Raw genomic sequence first — 18,209 nt, forward strand, 5'->3', positions numbered from 1 at the left:
TCCCCCCATTTCCCCCTCATTCCCCCTCCAATTCCCCTCCCATACTCCCTTATTTCCCCCCTAGACCCTCCCAAGTCACCCCCTAACCCTCCAATTCCCCCCCAGACCCCCCTAATTTTCCCTAGGACCCCCCATTTATCCCCCTAACCCTCCAATTCCCCCCCAGACCCCCTTCACTCCCAGACCCCCCTAATTTTCCCCAGGACCCCCCATTTATCCCCCAGACCCCTCCAATTCCCCCCTAGACCCCTGTACTACGCTCCCAGACCCCCTTATTTCCCCCTCAGCCCTCCCATTTCCCCCCCCCAGACCCTCCAATTCCCCCCAGACCCCCTTATTTCACTCCCAGACCCCCTCATTTCCCCCCCAGAACCCCTCATTTCCCCCCCAGACCCCCCCAAGTCACCCCCAGCCCCCCCCATTCCCCCCCAGACCCCCTTATTTCCCCCCCAGCCCCCCCATTTGCCCCCCCAGACCCCTCCATACCCCCTTATTTCGCTCCCACACCCCCTTATTTCCCCCCCAGCCCCCCCCCCGTGTCACCCCCATTCCCCACAGACCCGAGCTGAGCCCCCCATCAGGGGTGGGGGGTGTGTCAGCAGGTACTCCGTGGCCTGTTCCATGGTGTTGGTGTTGAGCAGCGCCTCCATGGCGTGTTCCCGGGAGAAACCCATGTCCATCAGCTGGGGGGGCATTTGGGGGGTCAGGAGGGGCATTTGGGGGGTCAGGGGGGCATTTGGGGGGCATTTGGGGGTCAGGAGGGGCATTTGGGGGGTACAGTCTTTGATCTCTCATCCCCCATGTTTTGACCTCCCACCTCCCCATTTTCTGTCCCACTCATTTCCCTCTCCCACCTCCATTTTCCTGTCCCCCCCAATTTTCACCCTCCCACCTCCCCATTTCCTCTCCCCCTATTCTATCCCCCCCCAAATTTTCACTCTCCCCATTTCCTATCCCCCCATTCTATTCCCCACCATTTTTCCCCCTCCCACCTCCCCATCTCCTCTCCCCCCGTTTTATCCCATCCCAATTTTATCCCATCCACAATTCTTTCCCCCTCCCACCTCCCCATCTCCTCTTCCCCCATTTCTCCCCACCCCAATTTTCCCCCTCCCACCTCCCCATTTCCTCCCCCCATTTTATCCCATCCCATTTTTTTCATCTCCCACCTCCCCATCTCCTCTCCCCCCATCTCCTCTCCCCCATTTCCTCTCCCCCCATTTTATTGCCCCCCCTATTTTCCCTTTCCCACCTCCCCATCTCCTCTCCCCCCATTATTTTCCCCCTCCCACCTCCCCATTTCCTCTCCCTCCATTTCTTTCCCCCTCCCACCTCCTCATTTATTCTTCCTCCATTTTTTCCCCATCTCCTCTCCCCCATCTCCTCTCCCCCCATTTTTTCCCCATCTCCTCTCCCCCCATTTTTCCCCATCTCCCCCCATTTTTTTCCCCATTTTTTCCCCATCTCCCCCCATTTTTCCCCATCTCCCCCCCATGTCCCCCCATTTTTTCCCCATTTTTTCCCCATCTCCCCCCATTTTCCCCCATTTTTCCCCATTTCCCCCATTTTTCCCCCTGGTCCCACCTGCTGCAGCTGCTGCTGGTTGACGTGTGGCTCTCTCCTGGCCGCCCCCTCGTCGGGGGTGCTGCCCTCTCCCCCCATCTCCTCTCCCCCCATCTCCCCCCATTTTTCCCCCATTTTTTCCCCATTTTCCCCCATTTTTCCCCCAGTCCCACCTGCTGCAGCTGCTGCTGGTTGACGTGGGGCTCTCTCCTGGCCGCCCCCTCGTCGCCACCGCTGCCCTTTCCCCCCATCTCCTCTCCCCCCATTTTTCCCCATTTTTCCCCATTTTTCCCCATTTTTCCCCCATTTTCCCCCCAGTCCCACCTGCTGCAGCTGCTGCTGGTTGACGTGGGGCTCTCTCCTGGCCGCCCCCTCGTCGCCGCCCGGCTCGTCGGGGGCGCTGCCCTCTCCCCCCATCTCCCCCCATTTTTCCCCATTTTTCCCCGATTTTCCCCCCAGTCCCACCTGCTGCAGCTGCTGCTGGTTGACGTGGGGCTCCCTCCTGGCCGCCACTGCCCTCTCCCCCCATTTTTCCCCATTTTTCCCCATTTTTTTCCCAATTCCCCATTTTTCCCCATCCCCCATTTTTCCCCCCGGTCCCACCTGCTGCAGCTGCTGCTGGTTGACATGGGGCTCTCTCCTGGCCGCCCCCTTGTCGCCGGCGCTGCCCTCTCCCCCCATTTTTCCCCATTTTTTCCCCATTTTTTCCCCATTTTTCCCCATTTTTTCCCCATTTTTCCCCATTTTCCCCCCCGGTCCCACCTGCTGCAGCTGCTGCTGGTTGACGTGGGGCTCCCTCCTGGCCGCCCCCTCGTCGGGGGTGCTGCCCTCTCCCCCCATCTCCTCTTCCCCCATTTTTCCCCATTTTTCCCCATTTCCCCCATTTTTCCCCCCCAGTCCCACCTGCTGCAGCTGCTGCTGGTTGACGTGGGGCTCTCTCCTGGCCGCCACTGCCGTCTCCCCCCATTTTTCCCCATTTTTTCCCCATTTTCCCCATTTTTCCCCCAGTCCCACCTGCTGCAGCTGCTGCTGGTTGACGTGGGGCTCCCTCCTCGCCGCCCCCTCGTCGCCACCGCTGCCCTTTCCCCCCATCTCCTCTCCCCCCATTTTTCCCCATTTTTTCCCCCATTTTTCCCCCCGGTCCCACCTGCTGCAGCTGCTGCTGGTTGACGTGTGGCTCTCTCCTCGCCGCCCCCTCATCGCCGCCGCTGCCCTCTCCCCCCATTTTTCCCCATTTTTTCCCCATTTTTCCCCATTTTCCCCCATTTTCCCCCCAGTCCCACCTGCTGCAGCTGCTGCTGGTTGACGTGGGGCTCCCTCCTGGCCGCCCCCTCGTCGCCGCCCGGCTCGTCGCTGGCGCTGCCCTCGCGCTCCCGGCCCAGGCGCTCGCGCAGCAGCGGCTCCGCGCGCAGGATGTGGCACAGGATGGCCAGCATGGACTCGGCCATGCGCCCCCCGTACACCTTCAGCGGCCGCCGCTGCCACAGCTGCTTGATGCAGGCAAAGGCGGCCTGGGGACGGAGAGGGGACGGTCAGGGGGTGGCAGGGGACAGCGAGGGGACGGTCAGGGGGTGGCAGGGGACAGCGAGGGGACAGCAAGGGGACACCAGGGGATGGTCAGGGGGTGGCAGGGGACAGCCAGGGGACGGTCAGGGGGTGGCAGGGGACAGGGGACAGGGAGGGGACACCAGGGGACGGTCAGGGGGTGGCAGGGGACGGAGAGGGGACGGTCAGGGGGTGGCAGGGGACGGACGAGGGGACAGTCAGGGGGTGGCAGGAGACAGGGAGGGGACACCAGGGGACAGTGAGGGGACACCAGAGGATGGTCGGGGGTGGCAGGGGACAGCCAGGGGACGGTCAGGGGGTGGCAGGGGACAGCGAGGGGACAGGGGACAGGGAGGGGACACCAGGGGACACCAGGGGACGGTCAGGGGGTTACAGGGGACAGCGAGGGGACGGTCAGGGGACAGTGAGGGGACACCAGAGGATGGTCGGGGGTGGCAGGGGACAGCGAGGGGACACCAGGGGACAGCGAGGGGACGGTCAGGGGGTGGCAGGAGACAGGGAGGGGACAGGGGACAGGGAGGGGACACCAGGGGACACCAGGGGATGGTCAGGGGGTGGCAGGGGACAGCCAGGGGACAGTGAGGGGACACCAGAGGATGGTCGGGGGTTGCAGGGGACAGCGAGGGGACACCAGGGGACAGCGAGGGGACGGTCAGGGGGTGGCAGGGGACAGCCAGGGGACAGGGGACAGGGAGGGGACAGTGAGGGGATAATGGGGGACAGTGAGGGGACAGCAAGGGGACAGTGAGGGGATGGGGGACAGGGGACAGTGAGGGAATGGAGGACAGTGGACAGTGAGGGGATGGCAGGGGACACGGGGACAGTGAGGGGACAGCAAGGGGACAGTGAGGGGATGGGGGACAGGGGACAGTGAGCAGTGAGGGGATGGCAAGGGGATAATGAGGAGATGGTGAGGGGACAGTGAGGGGATGGGGACAGTGAGGGGATGGTGAGGGGACGGCAAGGGAACAATGAGGGGACAGCAAGGGGACAGTGAGGGCATGGAGGACAGGGGACAGTGAGGGGATAATGAGGGGACAGGGTGGGGACAGTGAGAGGACAATGGGGAGATAATGTGCAAACAGTGTGAGGACATGAGGACAGGGAGGGGACATGGGGACAATGAGGGGAATAGTGTGGGGACAGCGGGGGACAGTGTAGGGCTAATGTGGGGACACAGCAGGACAATGTGGGGATAAACCCCATTTCCTCTCCCAAGCCCCATTTCCCCCTCCCCAAACCCCATTTCCCCCCCCATTTCCCCCCCAGGCCCCCCATTTCCCCCTCCCAAACCCCATTTCCCCCCCATTTCCCCATCCCCAACCCCCATTTCCCCCCCCAGCCCCCCTATTCCCCCCTCCCCACCTTCTGGGTGACCACCAGGAAGCGCAGGGCGCTGAAGGGGGGGTGCCCGTGGGGGGGTCCCTTGGCGGGCAGCGCGTGGGGCGACTCCAGCACCGTGCTGGGGTTCACCATCTTCTCCACCAGCATCAGCCACGCGTCCAGGAACTCGCCGGTGCCGTCCGGCAGGTCGGGGTGCTCCAGACCCTCCCCCACCGGCACCTTGCCCCCCATGGACAGCGCCCAGTTAAAGGTCCTGGGGGAGGGAAAGGGATTTGGGGTGACCACGAGGTCATGGGAGTGACCCCAGGGTTATGGGGAAAGGGATTTGGGGTGACCACGAGGTCATGGGAGCGACCCCAAGGTCATGGGGAAAGGGATTTGGGGTGACCACGAGGTCATGGGAGTGACCTCAGGGTCATGAGGGTGACCACGAGGTCATGGGGTGAGAAGGGATTTAGGGTGTTGGGAATGACAACAAGGTCATGAGAGTGACCCCAGTGTCATGGGGAAAGGGATTTGGGTGTTGGGAGTGACCACAAGGTCATAGGAGCGACCCCAGGGTCATGGGGAAAGGGATTTGAGGTGACCACAAGGTCATGGGAGTGACCAATTAAAGGTCCTGGGGGGGGGGAAAGGTGATTTGGGGTCACCACGAGGTCATGGGAGTGACCCCAGGGTCATGAGAGTGACCACAAGGTCATGGGAGTCGGCAGTTAAAGGTCCTGGGGGGGGGAAAGGGGATTTGGGGTGACCACGAGGTCATGGGAGTGACCTCAGGGTCATGAGGGTGACCACGAGGTCATGGGGGGAGAAGGGATTTAGGGTGTTGGGAATGACAACAAGGTCATGAGAGTGACCCCAGTGTCATGGGGAAAGGGATTTGGGTGTTGGGAGTGACCACGAGGTCATGGGAGTGACCCTGAGGTCGTGGGAGTAACCACAAGGTCATGGGAGTGACCCCAAGGTCATGGGAAAAGGGATTTGGGGTGTTGGGAGTGACCACAAGCTCATGGGAGTGACCATGAGGTCGTGGGGAAAGGGATTTGGGTGTTGGGAGTGGCCATGAAGTCATGGGAGTGACCCCAGGGTCATGGGGAAAGGGATTTGGGGTGTAGGAAGTGACCACAAGGTCATGGGAGTGACCAGCTAAAGGTCCTGGGGGGGAAAGGGGATTTGGGGTGACCACGAGGTCATGGGAGTGACCACAAGGTCATGGGAGTGACCCCAAGGTCATGGGGAAAGGGATTTAGGGTGTTGGGTATGACCATGAGGTCATGAGAATGACCACAAGGTCATAGGAGTGACCAGTTAAAGGTCCTGGGGGGCAAAGGGGATATGGGGTGTTGGGAGTGACCACAAGGTCATGGGAGTGACCACAAGGTCATGGGGAAAGGGATTTGGGGTGTTGGGAGTGACCCTGAGGTCATGGGAGTGACCACAAGCTCATGGGAGTGACCACAAGGTCATGGGGAAAGGGATTTGGGGTGTTGGGAGTGACCCCAGGGTCATGAGAGTGACCACAAGGCCATGGGAGTGACCAGTTAAAGGTCCTGTGTGGAAAAAGTGATTTGAGATGTTAGGAGTGACCCTGAGGTCACAGGTGTGACCAGTTAAAGGTCATGGGTGTGACCAGTTAAAGGGTCTATGGGGGATTTGGGGTGGACCCCAAGGTCACAGGAGGGACCAATTAAAAGTCAAGTAGGGGGAGAAAAGGGGATTTGAGGTGATGGGAGCATCCCCCCACCCACAGGAGGGGAGTTGGGGAGGTCAGTGTCCAGGGTCAGTGTCCAGGGTCATGCGCAGTGTCCAGAGGCAGGGGCAAGGTCCCATGGTCAGGATCAGTGTCCAGGGGCAGTCCCAGGATCTGGGTCAGTGTCCATAGTCAGTGTCTGGTCACTGGTCAGTCAGTGTGGGTTCAGTGTATGGTCAGTGTGTGGTCACTGGTCAGTGTGTGGTCCGTGTATGGTCAGTCTGCAGTCACAGTGCAGTCAGTGGTCAGTGTGTGATCAGTCTGCAGTGAGTGGTCACTGTGCGGTCAGTGGTCACTGTGCATTCAGTGGTCAGTGTGTGATCAGTCTGCAGTCAGTGGTCACTGTGTGATCAGTCTGCAGTCACTGTGTGGTCACTGTGCAGTCAGTGGTCAGTGTGTGATCAGTCTGCAGTCAGTGGTCACTGTGTGATCAGTCTGCAGTCACTGTGTGGTCACTGTGCAGTCAGTGGTCAGTGTGTGATCAGTCTGCAGTCAGTGGTCAGTCTGCAGTCAGTGGTCACTGTGCAGTCAGTGGTCACTGTGCAGTCGGTGGTCAGTGTGTGATCAGTCTGCAGTCAGTGGTCACTGTGCAGTCAGTGGTCACTGTGCAGTCAGCGGTCAGTGTGTGATCAGTCTGCAGTCAGTGGTCACTGTGCAGTCAGCGGTCAGTGTGTGATCAGTCTGCAGTCAGTGGTCACTGTGCAGTCGGTGGTCACTGTGCATTCAGTGGTCAGTGTGTGATCAGTCTGCAGTCAGTGGTCAGTGTGTGATCAGTCTGCAGTCACTGTGTGGTCACTGTGCAGTCAGTGGTCAGTGTGTGATCAGTCTGCAGTCAGTGGTCACTGTGCGATCAGTGGTCACTGTGCATTCAGTGGTCACTGTGCAGTCAGTGGTCACTGTGCATTCAGTGGTCACTGTGCAGTCAGTGGTCACTGTGCAGTCAGCGGTCAGTGTGTGATCAGTCTGCAGTCAGTGGTCAGTGTGTGATCAGTCTGCAGTCAGTGGTCACTGTGCAGTCAGTGGTCACTGTGCGGTCAGTGGTCAGTGTGTGATCAGTCTGCAGTCACTGTGTGGTCACTGTGCGGTCAGTGGTCAGTGTGTGATCAGTCTGCAGTCACTGTGTGGTCACTGTGCGGTCAGTGGTCAGTGTGTGATCAGTCTGCAGTCACTGTGTGGTCACTGTGCAGTCAGTGGTCAGTGTGTGATCAGTCTGCAGTCAGTGAGTGGTCACTGTGCAGTCATTGGTCAGTGTGTGATCAGTCTGCAGTCAGTGAGTGGTCAGTGGTCAGTGTCCAGCTCACTCGAAGAGGGCGTTGTGGCCGCCGGAGCAGAGGAATTTCTGCAGCATGAGGTGATAGGGGAACTTGCGCTCGTCGAACAGCATGGGGGACGTGAAACCCACTGAGCAGATGAAGAACGTCAGCCTGGGGGCAGGGGCAGGGGCAGTGCTGACCGCGGGCACGGGCACGGCCACGGGCACTGACCATGGGCACGGCCACGGCACCGGGCACTGACCATGAGCACTGACCGTGGCACCAGGCACGGCACCGGGCACTGACCACAGCACCAGCTACCCAGCACTGACCATGGCCACGGGCACTGACCATGGGCACTGACCACAGCACCAGGCACTGACCATGCCCAGGCTCGGCCCCTGAGGCGGCAGACCCACCCCTGTCCCTGTCCCTGTCATCCCAGCCCCTCCCCTCTCCCAAACCCTGCCCTATTCCCATCCCCATTCCCATTCCCTCTCCCATCCCAATCCCATCCCATTGTCCCCATTGCCCCGTCCCCACTGTCCCGTCGTCCCCACTGTCACCCTGTCCTCCTCATCCTCCTGTCCCCATTGCCCTGCTGTCCCCTGTCCCCACTGTCCCCCAGACCCCTCGTCCTGCTGTTGCCCCATTGTCCCCCCCCATCCCCGCTATCCCCCGTCCCGCTGTCCCCATTGCCCCCCCATCCCCTTTGTTTTCCTGTCCCCATTGCCCCACTGTCCCCACTATCCCCTTTGCTCCCCCCATCCCCACTGTCCGCATTTCCCCGTCTCCACTGTCCCCATTGTCCCCATCTTCCTGTCCCCTCTGCCCCCTCTGTCCCCACTGACCTCCCATCCCCATTGCCCCACTGTCCCCATTTCCCTTTTGCCCTCCTATCCCCATTGACCCCTGTCCCACTGTCCCCCTGTCCCCTGCTATCCTGTCCCCCCATTGCCCCTGCTGTCCCCATTGCCCCCCATTCCCCCCCACTGCCCTGTTCCCTAGTCCCCTTTGCCCCCTGTCCCCCCATTTCCCCCCTGTCCCCATTGCCCCATTGTCCCCCCACTGTTCCCCCGTGCCTATTGTCCCCATTTCCCCCCACTGTCCCCATTTCCAACCACTGTCCCCATTGTCCCCCCACTGTCCCCCTCTCCCCTGCTATCCTCTCCCTGCTATTCCCTGTCCTACTGTCCCTATTGCCCCTCTTTGCCCCCTGTCCCCGCTGTCCCCATTGTCCCCATTGCTCCCATTTCCCCCCACTGTCCCCATTTCCCCCCTGTCCCCATTTCCCCCCACTGTCCCCATTTCCCCCCTGTCCCCCTGTCCCCATTGTCCCCATTGTTCCCCCGCTGTCCCCATTGTCCCCCTGCTGTCCCCATTGTCCCCCTGCTGTCCCCATTGTCCCCCTGCTGTCCCCATTTCCCCCCACTGTCCCCATTGTCTCCACTGTCCCCATTTCCCCCCACTGTCCCCATTTCCCCCGCTGTCCCCATTTCCCCCGCTGTCCCCATTTCCCCCCGCTGTCCCCATTCCCCCCGCTGTCCCCATTTCCCCCACTGTCCCCATTGTCCCCACTGTCCCCATTTCCCCCCGCTGTCCCCCCTGTCCCCATTCCCCCCACTGTCCCCATTTCCCCACTTCGTCCGCTGTCCCCCCGCTGTCCCCGCTGTCCCCCCGCTGTCCCCATTGTCCCCATTTCCTCCCGCTGTCCCCATTCCCCCCACTGTCCCCATTTCCCCCCACTGTCCCCATTTCCCTCCCACTGTCCCCATTTCCCCCGCTGTCCCCATTTCCTCCCACTGTCCCCATTTCCCCACTGTCCCCATTCCCCCCGCTGTCCCCCCGCTGTCCCCGCTGTCCCCCCGCCGCGTCACTCACCGGAAGCGGGGTGTGGGGGTGTAGGGGGGCGGCTGCCAGCTCAGCCCCTTGGTCAGCAGGCGGGTCAGGGCCGAGGCGGTGGCGCGGGCGGCCGCGGTGGGCGCGGGGGCGGCGGCGGCCGCGTGGTGGCTGCGGCGCTGCCGCACCGGGGAGCCCACGCACAGCTTGACCAGCAGCCCGAAGAGCTCGGCCAGAGCCCGGCCCAGGCGCGAGGAGGCTGCGGGGACAGGGGACACGGGGTGAGACACCAGGGGGGACAGGGGACAGGGTGAGACACCAGGGGGGACACAGGGGACACCAAGGGGACACGGGACAAGCTCGGCCAGAGCCTGGCCCAGGCGCGAGGAGGCTGCAGGGGGGACAGGGGACACGGGGTGAGACACCAGGGGGGACACAGGGGACACAGGGGACACCAAGGGGACACAGGGGACAAGCTCGGCCAGAGCCCGGCCCAGGCATGAGGAGACTGCAGGGGGGACAGGGGACACGGGGTGAGACACCAGGGGGGACACAGGGGACACAGAAGACACCAGGGGGACACGGGGGACACGGGGTGAGACACCAGGGGGACACAGGGGACAGGGGGGACACAGGGGACAAGCTCAGCCAGAGCCTGGCCCAGGCGCGAGGAGGCTGCAGGGGGGACAGGGGACAGGGTGAGACACCAGGGGGACACAGGGGACACCAAGGGGACACAGGGGACAAGCTCGGCCAGAGCCCGGCCCAGGCGCGAGGAGGCTGCGGGGGGACAGGGGAACATGAGGGTGACAGGGGGGACACCAGGGGACACAGGGGACAAGCTCGGCCAGAGCCCGGCCCAGGTGCGAGGAGGCTGCAGGGGGACAGGGGACAGGGTGAGACACGAGGAGGGACAGGGGACAGGGTGAGACCCCCGGGGGGACACGGGTGAGAGGGGGACACTAGGAGGACACGGGTGACAGGGTGAGACCCCTGGGGGGACAGAGAGGACACAGTGAGACCCTCGGGGGGACACGGGACAGGGGGACGCAGTGAGACCCCCGGGGACACACCAGAGGGACACAGGGGAAAGAAGGGACACCAGGGGGACACGGGCTGAGATCCTCAGGGGGACACGGTGAGACCCTTATGGGGACACAGGGGGACACAAGGGACAGGGGGGACAGGGTGAGACCCTTATGGGGACACAGGGGGACACAAGGGACAGGGGGGACAGGGTGAGACCCTCGGGGGGACACGGGGGAACAGGGGGAGATCCTCGAGGGGACACAGGGGACAGGTCCCTCTGGCCAATTCTGGACCCCTTGACCCATTTCCAGAGCTCCCTACCCTGTTTTTGGGGCCCCCAGACCCATTTTTGGGCTCCCCAGACCCATTTCTGGATCGCCCTGACCCATTTTTGGCCCCCCCAGATGCATTTTTGGACCCCCCCCCAGCCCCATATTTGGACCCCCAAGCCCCATTTCAGAGCCCCCCAGCCCCATTTTTGGACCCCCCAGCTCCATTTCAGAGCCCCCCAGCCCCATTTTTGGCCACCCCACACCCATTTCAGAACCCCTCAGCCCCATTTTAGGACCCCCCAGACCCATTTTAGGACCCCCCAGCCCCATTTTTGGACCCCCCAGCCCCATTTCAGAGCCCCCCAGCCCCATTTTTGGCCCCCCTCACCCGAGAGCAGGGGTTTGATCTGTTTGATGCGGGCGGCCATGGCCGGGGTGATCTTGGCCTTGGCTTTGGGGTCGCTGGCGCTGGGCTCGTCCGTCTCCATGGGGGCCAGGGGCTCCCCCTCCAGCCCCATCCCCTCCAGCAGCCCCTGGGCCGGGGGGGGGTCACTGCCCGCCCCCCCCGCGGGGCCCCCGGGCTCGGCCTCGCCCTCTGGGGGAGGGGGAGACACGCTGAGACCCCCAAGGTATCCCACAGAGACCCCAAAGTGATCCCAGAGACCCCAAAAGGGACCACAGAGACCCCAAAGTGATCCCATAGAGACCCCAAAAGGGACCACAGAGACCCCAAAGTGATCCCATAGAGACCCCAAAGTGATCCCACAGAGATCACAAAAGGGACCACATAGATCCCAAAGTGATCCCATAGAGACCCCCAATGATCCCATAGAGACCCCAAAGTGATCCCATAGAGACCCCCAAGTGATCCCATAGAGACCCCCAATGATCCCATAGAGACCCCAAAGTGATCCCAGAGACCCCAAAAGGGATCACAGAGACCCCAAAGTGATCCCATAGAGACCCCCAATGATCCCATAGAGACCCCAAAGTGATCCCACAGAGATCACAAAAGGGACCACATAGATCCCAAAGTGATCCCAGAGACCCCAAAAGGGACCATAGAGACCCCAAAGTGACCCCATAGAGACCCCAAAAGGGATCACAGAGATCACAAAGTGATCCCATAGAGACCCCAAAGGGATCCCATAGAGACCCCCCCATATTCCACAAAGACCCCAAAAGTGATCCCATAGAGACCCCCAAGTGATCCCATAGAGACCCCCAGGTGATCTCATAGAGACCCCAAAAAACCTTCCCCAAATCCCCATAAAACCCCCCAAAAATCCCCCATAAAGCCCCCCAAAAATCCCCCCAAACCCCCATAAAGACCCATAAACCGCCCCCCCAGCCCCCCCCCAATCCCCCCAGACCCCCATAAAACCCCACAAAACCCCCCCAATCCCCCCCCCAATCCCCCCAATCCCCACCTGCCCTGCGGCCGCCCTGGGGGGGGCTGGGGGCCGTTTTCTCCTCCTTGGGCACCAGTTTCTGCATGTCAGCCTGGCCGAACTCACAGCCTGGGGGGAGGCTGGGGGGGCACAGGGGGGTCAGGGGGGCACCACAGAGCCCCCCAAAACCCACAGAGAGCCCCCCAGAACCTCCCAGAGCCCCCCAAAACCTCCAAACCCACACAGTGCCCCCCCAGTTTCTGCATGTCAGCCTGGCCGAACTCACAGCCTGGGGGGAGGCTGGGGGGGGCACAGGGGGTCAGGGGGGCACCACAGAGCCCCCCAAAACCCACAGACCCCCACAGAGCCCCCCAGAACCCACAGAGAGCCCCCCAAAACACACAGAGAGCCCCCCAAAACCTTCACCAGTGCCCCCAAGAACCTCCCAGTGCCCTCCAGTCGTTCCCAAACCCTCCCTAGTGCCCCCCAAACACTCACCAGTGACCCTGACCCTATCAGTGCCCCCCAGTGCCCTCCCAGTGCCCCCCCAGTGCCCCCCAGTCCCTTCCCAGTGCCCCCCCAGTGCCCCCCAGTCCCTTCCCAGTGCCCCCAGTGCTCCCCAGTGCCCCCCCAGTGCCCTCCCAGTGCTCCCAGTGCCCCCCAGTGCTCCCCAGTGCTCCCCAGTCCCTCCCAGTGCTCCCAGTACCTGTTGGGGGTGCAGAGGGACAGCAGCACGGTGCTCTCCCACACCAGGGAGCAGTACAGCTGGCTCAGCCCAGTGCCCCCAGTGCTCCCCAGTGCCCTCCCAGTGCTCCCCAGTGCTCCCCAGTGCCCCCCCGTGCTCCCCAGTGCCCCCCAGTCCCTCCCAGTGCCCCCCCAGTGCCCCCCCAGTGCCCTCCCAGTGTCCCCCAGTGCCCTCCCAGTGTCCCCCAGTGCCCCCCCAGTGCCCTCCCAGTGCTCCCCAGTCCCTCCCAGTGCTCCCAGTACCTGTTGGGGGTGCAGAGGGACAGCAGCACGGTGCTCTCCCACACCAGGGAGCAGTACAGCTGGCTCAGCCCAGTGCCCCCAGTGCTCCCCAGTGCCCTCCCAGTGCTCCCCAGTGCTCCCCAGTGCCCCCCCAGTGCCCCCCAGTCCCTCCCAGTGCCCCCCCAGTGCCCCCCCAGTGCCCTCCCAGTGTCCCCCAGTGCCCTCCCAGTGTCCCCCAGTGCCCCCCCAGTGCCCTCCCAGTGCTCCCCAGTCCCTCCCAGTGCTCCCAGTACCTGTTGGGGGTGCAGAGGGACAGCAGCACGGTGCTCTCCCACACCAGGGAGCAGTACAGCTGGCTCAGCCCAGTGCCCCCAGTGCCTCCCCAGTGCCCTCCCAGTGCTCCCCCAGTGCCCCCCCAGTGCCCTCCCAGTCCCTCCCAGTGCTCCCAGTACCTGTTGGGGGTGCAGAGGGACAGCAGCACGGTGCTCTCCCACACCAGCGAGCAGTACAGCTGGCTCAGCCCAGTGCCCCCAGTGTCCCCCAGTGCCCTCCCAGTGCTCCCCAGTGCTCCCAGTACCTGTTGGGGGTGCAGAGGGACAGCAGCACGGTGCTCTCCCACACCAGCGAGCAGTACAGCTGGCTCAGCTTGCCCAGCACGCTCAGCCCCAGCTGGGACCCCCACTGGTTCACAGAGATGGCCCTGATCTCGCTCTGGGGGGACAGGGGGGGACCCCAAAAACTCCTGTGAGACCCCAGAACCGCTCCCAGCCCCCAAACGCCTTTTAAACCCCTCCAAACATCTTTCAAGCTCCCCAAAACTTCCTTCTAATTCCTTTCCAAGCCCCCAAAGCCCCTAACAAAGCCCTCTTCAAGTCCCCAAAATCCCTTTAAACCCCCCCAAACCCACCCCCCATTACCTGTCCCAGCCTGCAGGTGTCCCCCAAGCCCATTCCAATCCCCTAAACCCCATCCTAACCCCCTCAAACCCCATTCCAACTCCATTCCCACCCCCCTAAACCCCATTCCAACCCCTCAAACCCCATTTCAGCCCCTCCAAACCCATTGCAGCCCCCCCAAACCACATTGCAACCCCTCCCAACCCCACTGCAGCCCCCCATAACCCCATTCCAACCCCCTTAACTCCATTCCAAACCCCCCAAACCCCATCCAACCCCATCCTAATCCCCTCAAGCCCCATTCCAGCCCCCCCAAACCCCATCCCAGCCCCCCCCATTTACCTGTCCCACCCTGCAGGTGTCCCCCAAACCCCATTCCAACCCCTCAAACCCCCATACCAACCCCCCCAAATCCCATTCTAATCCCCCAAACCCCATTGCAGCCCCCCCAACCCCCATCCCATCCCCCCCAAACCCCACTGCAGCCCCCCAAACCCCATCCCAAACCCTCCCAACCCCATCCCAGCCCCCCCAAATCCCATCCCAGCCCCACCAAACCCCATCCTAATCCCCCCCCAAACCCCATTCCAACCCCATTCCAACCTGCCTAAACCCCATCCCAGCCCCCCCAGACCCGATCCCAAACCCCCAAACCCCATTCCAACCCCTCAAACCCCATTCCAACCCCTCCCAACCCCATTGCAGCCCCCCCAAACCCCATCCTAACCCTTCCCACCCCCATTGCAGCCCCCCACCATTTACCTGTCCCACCCTGCAGGTGTCCCCCAAACCCCATTGCAAACCCCCCAAACCCCATCCTAACCCCTTAAACCCCATCCCAACCCCCTAAACTCCATCCTAACCCCCCCAAACCCCACTGCAAACCCCTCAACCCCCATCCCAGTCCCCCCTTACCTATCCCACCCTGCAGGTGTCCCCAAAACCCCATTGCAAACCCCCCAAACCCCATCCTAACCCCCCCAACCCCATTGCAGCCCCCCCCTTACCGGTCCCACCCTGCAGGTGTACCCCAAACCCCATTCCAACCCCTCCCAACCCCATTGCAGCCTCCTCAAACCCCATCCCAACCCCCTCAAACCCCATCCTAACCCCCCCAAACCCCAATGCAGCCCCCTCAAACCCCATCCCAGCCCCCCCCCTTAACCTGTCCCACCCTGCAGGTGTCCCCCAAACCCCATTCCAACCTCCTCAAACCCCATCCTAACCCCCCCAAACCCCATCCTAATCCCCTCCAGACCCCATTACAGCCCCCCCAAACCCCATCCCAACCCCATTCCAACCTGCCTAAACCCTATCCTAACCCTCCAAACCCCATTCCAACCCCTACAAACCCCATTCCAACCCCATCCCAGCGCCCCCAGACCCCATCCCTACCCCCTAAACTCCATCCTAACCCCCCCAAACCCCATTGCAGCCCCCCCAACCCCCATCCCATCCCCCCCAAACCCCATTCCAACCCCCCCCAAACCCCACTGCAGCCCCCCAAACCCCATCCCAAACCCTCCCAACCCCATCCCAGCCCCCCCAAATCCCATCCCAGCCCCACCAAACCCCATCCTAATCCCCCCCAAACCCCATTCCAACCCCTCAAACCCCATCCCAGCCCCCCCAGACCCGATCCCAAACCCCCAAACCCCATTCCAACCCCTCAAACCCCATCCCAGCCCCCCCAGACCCGATCCCAAACCCCCAAACCCCATTCCAACCCTCAAACCCCATCCCAGCCCCCCCAGACCCGATCCCAAACCCCCAAACCCCATTCCAACCCCTCAAACCCCATCCCAGCCCCCCCAGACCCGATCCCAAACCCCCAAACCCCATTCCAACCCCTCAAACCCCATCCCAGCCCCCCCAAACCCCATCCTAATCCCCCCCAAACCCCATTCCAACCCCCCTTAACCCCATCCAAACCCCATTCCAACCCCTCAAACCCCATCCCAGCCCCCCCAGACCCGATCCCAAACCCCCAAACCCCATTCCAACCCCTCCCAACCCCATTGCATGCCCTCCCAAACCCCATCCTAACCCTTCCCACCCCCATTGCAGCCCCCCACCATTTACCTGTCCCACCCTGCAGGTGTCCCCCAAACCCCATTGCAAACCCCCCCCAAACCCCATTGCAGCCTCCTCAAACCCCATCCCAACCCCCTAAACTCCATCCTAACCCCCCCAAACCCCACTGCAAACCCCTCAACCCCCATCCCAGCCCCCCCTTACCTATCCCACCCTGCAGGTGTCCCCAAAACCCCATTGCAAACCCCCCAAACCCCATCCTAACCCCTCCCAACCCCATTGCAGCCCCCCCCTTACCGGTCCCACCCTGCAGGTGTACCCCAAACCCTATTCCAACCCCTCCCAACCCCATTGCAGCCTCCTCAAACCCCATCCCAACCCCCTCAAACCCCATCCTAACCCCCCCAAACCCCAATGCAGCCCTCTCAAACCCCATCCCAACCCCATCAAACCCCATCCTAACCCCCCCAAACCCCATCCTAACCCCCCCAAACCCCATCCTAATCCCCTCCAGACCCCATTACAGCCCCCCCAAACCCCAACCCAACCCCATTCCAACCTGCCTAAACCCTATCCTAACCCTCCAAACCCCATTCCAACCCCTACAAACCCCATTCCAACCCCATCCCAGCGCCCCCAGACCCCATCCCTACCCCCTAAACTCCATCCTAACCCCCCCAAACCCCACTGCAGCCCCCCAAACCCCATCCCATCCCCCCCAAACCCCATCCAACCCCCCCAAACCCCACTGCAGCCCCCCAAACCCCATCCCAAACCCTCCCAACCCCATCCCAGCCCCACCAAACCCCATCCTAATCCCCCCCAAACCCCATTCCAACCCCCCTTAACCCCATCCAAACCCCATTCCAACCCCTCAAACCCCATCCCAGCCCCCCCAGACCCGATCCCAAACCCCATTCCAACCCCTCAAACCCCATCCCAGCCCCCCCAGACCCGATCCCAAACCCCCAAACCCCATTCCAACCCCTCAAACCCCACCCCAGCCCCCCCAGACCCGATCCCAAACCCCCAAACCCCATTCCAACCCCTCAAACCCCATCCCAGCCCCCCCCAAACCTCATCCCAGCCCCCCACCCCCCATCCCATCCCCCCCCCCCCATTTACCTGCCCACCCTGCAGGTGTCCCCCACCCCCCATCCCATCCCCCCCTTACCTGCCCCACCCTGCAGGTGTGCACGAACATCATGATGAAGGCGTGGGCGGCGGTCAGGGCGTGCAGCAGGGGCGTGGCCTGCGCTGACAGGGTGGCATCGGCCACGGCCCCGGCCCCGGCCAGCTCCCGCAGCAGCACCGAGCCCCCCGGGGCCTCGATGGGCCTGTGCAGGGGCTCCAGGGCAGACAGCACGGCCTCCAGCTGCACCAGCCCCTCCTGCAGCACCTTGGGCTCGTGGGACAGCGTCTGGGGACAGGGAAATGACACAGAGGGGACACTGCGGTCACTGAGGGGTCACTGAGGGGACACTGGGGTCACTGAGGGGACACTGGGGTCACTGAGGGGTCACTGAACCCTCCTGGATAACCCTGGGATCATGGGAGAGAGTCTGGGGGGGACAAACAGGGGACATTGGGGTCACTGAGGGGTCACTGAGGGGACACTGGGGTCACTGAGGGGTCACTGAGGGGACACTGGGGTCACTGAGGGGACACTGGGGTCACTGAGGGGTCACTGAGGGGTCACTGAGGGGTCACTGGGGGCCTCGAGCTGCACCAGCCCCTCCTGCAGCACCTTGGGCTCGTGGGACAGCGTCTGGGGACAGGGAAATGACACAGAGGGGACACTGGGGTCACTGAGGGGTCACTGAGGGGTCACTGAGGTCACTGAGGTCACTGAGGGGTCACTGAACCCTCCTGGATAACCCTGTGATCATGGGGCAGGGTCTGGGGACAGGAAAATGACAGAGAGGGGACACTGGGGTCACTGAGGGGACACTGGGGTCACTGAGGGGTCACTGGGGTCACTGAGGGGTCACTGAGGGGACACTGAGGGGTCACTGGGGGCCTCCAGCTGCACCAGCCCCTCCTGCAGCACCTTGGGCTCGTGGGACAGAGTCTGGGGACAGGGAAATGACACAGAGGGGACACTGGGGTCACTGAGGGGTCACTGAACCCTCCTGAATAACCCTGGGATCATGGGAGAGAGTCTGGGGGGGACAAACAGGGGACATTGGGGTCACTGAGGGGTCACTGAGGGGTCACTGAGGGGACACTGAGGGGACACTGAGGGGTCACTGGGGGCCTCCAGCTGCACCAGCCCCTCCTGCAGCACCTTGGGCTCGTGGGACAGC

The 18,209-nt window shown here is 62.8% G+C and overlaps 1 protein-coding gene across 1 annotated transcript in view; it reads right to left on the reverse strand.

Annotated features, from left to right (window-relative positions):
- The window catches only part of HUWE1 (HECT, UBA and WWE domain containing E3 ubiquitin protein ligase 1), a 157,587-nt gene that overhangs the window by 109,056 nt on the left and 30,322 nt on the right, over positions 1-18,209 (reverse strand). Inside the window, exons 23-31 of the mRNA XM_056510874.1 lie at positions 17,078-17,323; positions 13,551-13,684; positions 12,047-12,147; positions 11,005-11,211; positions 9,358-9,574; positions 7,525-7,647; positions 4,495-4,726; positions 2,847-3,074; positions 561-683 (exon numbers count right to left, since the gene is read on the reverse strand). Of these exons, the coding sequence (XP_056366849.1) occupies positions 561-683; positions 2,847-3,074; positions 4,495-4,726; positions 7,525-7,647; positions 9,358-9,574; positions 11,005-11,211; positions 12,047-12,147; positions 13,551-13,684; positions 17,078-17,323 (1,611 nt within the window). The remainder of the gene's footprint in view (positions 1-560; positions 684-2,846; positions 3,075-4,494; positions 4,727-7,524; positions 7,648-9,357; positions 9,575-11,004; positions 11,212-12,046; positions 12,148-13,550; positions 13,685-17,077; positions 17,324-18,209) is intronic.

The sequence above is a fragment of the Oenanthe melanoleuca genome, chromosome 25, assembly GCF_029582105.1.
Source record: "Oenanthe melanoleuca isolate GR-GAL-2019-014 chromosome 25, OMel1.0, whole genome shotgun sequence".
Taxonomy (NCBI): domain Eukaryota; kingdom Metazoa; phylum Chordata; class Aves; order Passeriformes; family Muscicapidae; genus Oenanthe; species Oenanthe melanoleuca.